The sequence below is a fragment of the Hipposideros armiger genome, unplaced genomic scaffold (assembly GCF_001890085.2).
Source record: "Hipposideros armiger isolate ML-2016 unplaced genomic scaffold, ASM189008v1 scaffold_497, whole genome shotgun sequence".
NCBI classification, from domain to species: Eukaryota; Metazoa; Chordata; class Mammalia; order Chiroptera; family Hipposideridae; genus Hipposideros; species Hipposideros armiger.
Window position 1 is genome coordinate 713,744 of NW_017731847.1, and position 7,314 is coordinate 721,057.

The 7,314-nt window shown below is 45.9% G+C and overlaps 1 protein-coding gene across 2 annotated transcripts in view; it reads left to right on the top strand.

Moving 5' to 3' along the window:
• PNPLA1 (patatin like domain 1, omega-hydroxyceramide transacylase) overlaps positions 1-7,314 on the top strand; it is a 37,975-nt gene that overhangs the window by 23,892 nt on the left and 6,769 nt on the right. The window contains exons 4-5 of one of the 2 annotated variants that reach the window (XM_019667453.1): positions 987-1,196; positions 2,159-2,219. In XM_019667453.1, the coding sequence (XP_019522998.1) occupies positions 987-1,196; positions 2,159-2,219 (271 nt within the window). Of the gene's footprint in view, positions 1-948; positions 1,197-2,158; positions 2,220-7,314 lie in introns of both variants that reach the window. The other variant, XM_019667454.1, reaches the window with a different exon arrangement.

A 7,314-nucleotide genomic window follows, 5' to 3' on the forward strand; every position in this document is an offset into this window, starting at 1 on the left:
CCCATCTTGCATGTCAACTGTGTACAGAAAGTTACAGCCTCGGGATTTGTGGTCCTTTGTTCATAGTTGAGGAAACAGAAGCCCCAGAGGGACAGGGACTTGAGGGTGAACAAATGGTGGCCAGTGGTGAGGCCATGGTCAAGGGTGTTCAGGAGAATGTTGAAGATGCCCAATCTCAACAGACGGAGACAGTTTGGACCCGTGGCAGCCTGGAGAGGGGATATTTTACAACTGCTCAGACCCATCACACATACGCCTTCTCAAAAGGCCACAGGAATGTGCCCCATTCCCCAAGCCTGCCCTTAGCAGTTGCGTGGCTCCAGATGGGGTAGCCTGGGAGGAGTAGCTGTAACAGGGGAGCATTTCTCCTGATTTATCTAGTACAGGGGTCGGCAAACTTTTGAGACAGAAGAGCTGCCAGGGGTCAGCAAACTGCAGCTCATGAGCCACATGCGGTTCTTTGGGTATGTACATGTGGCTCTGAAGTAAAATTGAAAATTAAAATAAAACTATCATAGTTTCATTTATAAAATTTTTAAAGGATATTATTCACATAATGGTGATTATGTAAAAATATACTGATGGCTCTCGAATAAGTTTTAAATTGTTGTAAGAGACAGGATTGGCTCTTCCAGGAGTCGGCAAACTTTTCAGATGGAATGCACCCAAAGAGCCGCATGTGGCTCTCAGTTTGCCGACCCCTGATCTAGTGTATGGATGTCCCCCTCCCCACAGAAGCCTGAGATCCCCATCTCAGCACCAGTAAGATGGCTGAGGCGAGACAGTACAGGAACAGAGCACTGGGCTGCGAGTCCAGAGCCCACCATGGACTCACTGAGTGACCTTAGGCACACCACTTACCCACCTGGACCTTGGTATCAAGGCTTGTCCTGAGGGACCCACTGTCTTGGTGTACTCCCTGCATGGGGGCAGGACCTCTGACCCCAGGAGAACATTTCTCACTCTGCCTCTCCCCACACACACAGCGGTACATCGATGGGGGCTTCACGGGCATGCAGCCCTGCTCCTTCTGGACTGACTCCATCACCATCTCCACCTTCAGCGGGCAGCAGGACATCTGCCCCCGGGACTGCCCCGCCATCTTCCATGACTTCCGCATGTTCAACTTCTCCTTCCAGTTTTCCCTGGAGAACATCACCAGGATGACCCACGCCCTGTTCCCCCCAGACCTGATGGTGACAGACAGAGGGACCTGGAGGGGTGGGGGGGGGGGCGGGGGAGGACGGCAGGGGCTGGAGGTGCAATGAGGGAGCCAATGGGGCCCACTCAGCCGCATCTGTGTCTCCTCCTGTCAAAAGATTCTTTAAACTTCCTCCTAGTCCTGCATCCTGGCCTTTTTGCTAATGAGCTAGGTGACCTTGAACAAGTACCCTAAGGGCTCCCAGTCTCAATTTTCTCCCCTGTAAAATGAGATGATGTCAGAATCACTGATATGAATGTTAACTGAACTCTTCCACTCTGACATGCAATGTCGGGTAAGCAAACTATGGCCCATGAACATATCCAGCACGTGGCTTGTTTTTGTACAACCTGTGAGCTAAGAATGGGTTTTCCATTTTTAAAGGGTGAAAAAAAAACCAAAACAAAAAAACAGAAAAAGAAGAAGTGACGGACACTATACATGGTCTGCAAAGCCCAAAATATTTACTATCTGACCCTTGATAGAAAAGGCTTTGTGGGCTCTACCTTGTGTGAGCCTTTAGCATCCTCTGCAACAGACACTATTATTATCCTCACTTTATAGGTGAAGAAAATGAGGCTGTGAGAACTTACAGCCACATAGCCAATAAGTGGCAGCACTGGGGTTTGAACCCAGTCTTCAAACTCTGCTCTGCTTATGGCCCAAACGCACCTTGTCTGCTTCTGCTATGAACATCTCACCTTCTCCCACCCAGGGGAAGCTGATAATCAGCTGCAAATGGTTTAAAACATTAATGCAGCATGACTATGGACACATGATCAGGAACTGCTCCCCACTTCTTAGCAGATAGTGAGGGATGGGACACTGGATGGTTACATTTTGAAAAGCCCATCGAAAAAAGCAAAAGAGTGATAAAGTAGCTGCCCGGGGTGAGGGGACTGCGGCTCTTGCTGTTGCTGCAGTCTGAGTTACCTTCCTGGTGTGCCCACCTTGCAGGCCCTGCACAATTACTACTACCGAGGGTACGAAGACGCTGTTCTCTACTTGAGGCGACTGAGTAAGTACCATGTGGAGTCCAAAGAGGAGGAGAGCTGGAGGGCGGGGCAAAGACAAAAAGTAGAAGGGCTAAGTAGAGGAGCATGGCCTCCACGTTTATGACCTGGAGATGCCTTTCACCCAGTGGAGCCAGAAACGGGTGCAGGAACCTGACCACCTGTCATTGTCCAGGACAGGCCACCGTGGCCAGAAATTAGGATCTCCGTGCAAAAGGGGCTTTTAGGTTAATGGATCAGACAGTGTCTAGGGCTTTTGCACAAATATATTTCTGGATTTAAAAACTATATTTAAGAGATACATAGCTCATATCTTCTATTTTCAGGTCATTCCACTCTTTTTCATTTTTATTCTCTTTCCAATAAAATCGTATTGTTAATGTAGAACTAACTGGGACTAATTTATATTCATATGAGACTTTGAATGACATATTGATCAACGAATGAGAGAAGAGCCCTTGACCTGTGTTGGTTTAGAAATCGAGGTCCCCACACCTGTGCTCCGTCTATGCATCATCGGGTAGAAGAAAGAGCCTAATGACATGTATTACACACTCTAACTGGATGACGGCCATGGCGAACATCTGTGTTAAAAGGAAAGGAGAAAAGCTTTTCCATATTTAGAGTTAATTCCATAGAACATATTTTCATAGAAAGGAATTCCTGGATTAAAGGGTGTTTACCAATATGATAGCGTACGTTTTTTCCATATTGCCATAAGGTCTTTATAATTGTCCTTTTCGGCAGCTCTATAATGTTCCATCCCAGTTGTACAGAAAACTTTGCATGGCCATTCCTTTGAGTTTCCAAATGTTCACTAGTATATGTAAGCAATGCTGTGGTGTACTTTTTGTGTATACAGTTTTAAAAAAATATTTTGGGAGTTAGATTAAGGGGTTGAATGAGGGTTTTTCCTGGGATACATTCACTTTTTTTCCCCTTCAAAATTGCTTCCTGCTTTACCAAGCTCCCCTTGTCCTGACTCTTTATTTCCTCCTGGATCCTTTCTCCCAGCAAGGGGTGGGGATGGGGGGGGGGCAGGACAGCAGGATGGAGAGAATGTGGGCTATGGAGGCAAGTGTCCTGCGCAGGGATTCCCAGCCCCCAGCTGTGCGAGCTCAGGGAAATCACTCCCCCTCTCTGAGTCTTTGTTTCCTAATCTGTAAAAAGAGTTTAGATCCTGGTTCCAGACACCTACCAACGCTGTGATCTTAAGCAGGTAATTTATCTCCAGGACTTCAGTTTTCTCATCTGCACGAGGAGACTGATCATGGAACCTACCTCAGAGGTTATTGTGAGGATTAAAGGAGCAAAGCCAGACGCAGCCCTTAACACAATGCTCAAATAACTGGTAGTTCTTACTGAGAACATCAGAGTTCTACGTCCTTGCCACAAGCAATCCAGTCCACTGCCCACCCCACTCCCACCTCCCCCATCCCCCCCTTCACCTCTCTGCTGGACAGACTCTCCTAACTCTGACTCTCCTCTGACAAATTCCCCATCCTCCACATTTACACAGGTGAAGCTGTGAAAAAGTGAGCCCCAGGTGTCCAAAAGGTGAAAGACTTGAGTGGTGTTGGTGGGGATGGAGATGGGGCCCAGGAAACAGGAGGTGCTGGCTGGGGCCTGCGGTTCTTTCTGCCACCAGCTGGGGAGCCCCACCACTCTTTCCTCAATGACAATGTCGGTTAGGGACTTGGAGTTTAGGGGGTCCCCTGATTTGGGGCTCAGATCTTGGAGCAGATATTAATTCCCTGCCCCAGGACACTCCTCTGCACTTCAGGTTACATACAGCCTGGCTACCTGGCTACCTCCATATCGGTCTCTCCCCTAGAATTTTCCTTTCTCTTCCTCTCAGGGAAAGCTCTGGGGAGAGTTACAAAGTGGGTGGTTAAGCATCTTTAGTCTCCCCCATTCTCAGTAGCACCTTCTTTCACCCTTCTAACTCTGGGAGGAACCTGGGGCCCTCTCACCCACCCCCACTCTTCCACCCTTAGCTGATGTGGACATTTCCACAAGTATGAATGGTGGTCTTACACCCAAAGATGAAACTCTAATAGTAGCATTTCAGGTACCCATTCTTGAATTGGGGCAGTGTATGGAGGATGGCAGGTTTTCCCAATGGGCCTGGAATCACTCCAAGTAGGAACAGACACAAGTCATAAGGGAGGCAAAGTCTCCTGCTATTTTTGCTTCCTCTTTCCCTGTGCCGGTGTGTGCATGACATTCTCAGTGCAGGTCTCAGCTCCACCCCCTAAATCCTCTTGGGTTTGGTTGGGCTGGATTTTTCTCCTTGCACCAGAAGTGAGCAGGAGATACTGACACAGCCTGAATAATTGTTGTTGGTGCCTAGAGCCACACTCTTAATTCCCGCCTGCCATCTGGGAACAAAAACTGGGAGCCCACTCCAGCCTCCGCCCTACTGTTTTCTAGATGGGGGTCAGCTCCGGCAGGAAGCCGCACCCAGCCGCACCCACAAGGTGTCACCCTCAACTCCTCAACTCACACCCTGGCTTCCTCTTTCTCCTCCCTCCTAAGGGCTCACATCCACCTAGTTACTCCTGCTGCCAGGCAAGCTCCCTCTCCACTCTAGGCCTCCTCTGGCAGCAGCCTTCTGCCAAAGGGAAGGGCATGCTCGCTGTCATGCTTGAAAATCCACATTCCCCGCACAGACATGTGGATGTGGGTGTTGAGTGAGGTTGGAGCTCAGAGGATGCCATGCTTAAAAATATCCATTCGGTGTTCAGGCACATGCACCCAAATCTACCTTCCATTTTCCGTCCTTCCCTCCCTCCTTCCCTTCCTTCCTGCCTTTGTACCATTCTTCCTTCTCTCTTGCCCTTCCACCCCTCACAACTTGGCAAGTTTACACACACACACACACACACACACACACACACACACACACACACACACACACCTGTGAAACAGCACCACAATCAAGATAGTGAATAATCCATCATGCCCAAAGTCCCAAAGTTTCTTCATGCCCTTCAGTGATTCCTCCCACCTTCCCTCATCTGCCCCCAGCCCCCAGGCAACCCCTGATCTATTTTCTGTCATTACAGATTAATTGCATCTTCTAGAGTTTTTGCTAAATGGAATTTTATAGTATGAACTTTTTTGGTCTGCATTCTTTCACTCAGCATAGTTATTCTGAGATTTATCCATGTTATTGCATGGTATAAATAGTTCATTCCTTTTCACATTTAATTCCACTGTATAAATCAGGGGTCGGCAAACTGCGGCTTGCCAGCCACATGCGGCTCTCTGGGTATGGTCTGTCTCAAAAGTTTGCCGACCCCTGGAAGAGCAAATCCTGTCCCTCACAACAATTTAAAAATTATTCGACAGTCATCAATATATTTTCACATAGTCACCATTATGTGAATAATATCCTTTAAAAACTTTATAAATGAAACTATGATAGTTTTATTTTCATTTTCCATTTTACTTCAGAGCCACAGTTCGCGAGCCACAGTTTGCTGACCCCTGGCAGCTCTTCCATCTCAAACGTTTGCCAACCCCTAGGATAACTATACCACAGTTGATTTATCCATTCACCTGTTAACAGACATTTAGGTTGTATCCACTTTGGGCTATTATGAATAAAGCTGCTATAAACACTCATGCATACATTTTTGTATGGACATATGCTTTCATTTCTCCTGAATAAATACCTAGGAGTGGAATGATTAGATCATATGGTAGATCATATGGTAAGTGAAATTATTCGTAATTATATTATTACATTATATATAATTTACATAAATATAAAATTGTGATAAAAAACACATAACATAAAATTTACCATCTTCACCATTTTTAAGTGGAATATCAGTACTGTTAAGCATATTTTCATTGTTTTGCAGTTAACTTCCAGAAGTTTCTCACCTTGCAAAACAGAAACTCTGTTGGCCAACAACTCCCCATCTTCCTCTCCCCCTAGGCTCTGGCAACCACCATTCTACTTTCTCTTTCTAGGAGTTTGATTACTTTAGATACCTCATATAAGTGAGCATACAGTATTTGTCTTTCTGTGATTGGTTTATTTCATTTATAATGTCCTCAAGATTTATCCATGTTGTAGCATATGAAAGGATTTCCTTCCTTTTTAAGGCTGAATAATATTCCAACGTGTGTATAAACCACATTTTCTTTATCCATTCATTCATCAGTGGACATCTGGGTTGCTTCTGCTTGTCAGCTATTGTGAATAATGCTGTAATGAACATGGGTGTGCAAATATCCCTTTGAGAGTCTACTTTCAATTCTTTTGGATATATACAGACTAAGACATAGACCCAGGATACATGTGTTTAACTTTTTAAGAAATCACCAAAGTTCTTGCACCATTTTACATTCTCACCAGTAGTGTATGAGAGTTCTAGTTTCCCCCGATTCTCACCAACACTTGGTACGGCAGGTCTTTTTAATTTTAACCATTCTAGTAGGTGTGTGGTGGTATCTTATTGTGGTTTTAATTTGTATTTCGCTAATGACTAATGATGTTGAGCATCTTTTTTTTTCATATGCTTACTAGTTGTCCAGATATCTTCTTTGGTAAAGCGCCTAACTCTTTTGCCCATTTCCCCCAGACATTTTTTTTTTAAGATTTTATTGGGGAATTGAGGGAGGGGAACAGTGTCGGGAAATTGGGAAAGGGGAATTGTTGCTAAGAGCGCACTCTAACCGTTGAGCAATCCGACCACCCATCGGTGGCTCAGGGCAGCTCAGCTCAAGGTGCCGTGTTCAATCTTAGTTGCAGGTGAGCGTAGCCCACCATCCCATGCGGGAGTCGAACCGGCAACCTTGTTGTTAGGAGTACGTGTTCTCACCAGTTGAGCCATCTGCCACCTGTTGGCAGCTCAGCGGCAGCTCAGCTTGGGTGCAGCTCACTGGCCCATGTGGGAATCAAACCGACGACCCTGTTGCTCAGAGCTTGCTCTCTTAACCAACTGAGCCACTCGCCTGGCCCTCCCCCTAGACTTTTAATAAGCTTTATTTTTTAGAATAGTATTAGATTTAGAAAAAAATATGAAAATAATAAAGAGAGTTTCTATATATTCCACTTCCATATTTACCTATTATTATAGCTCA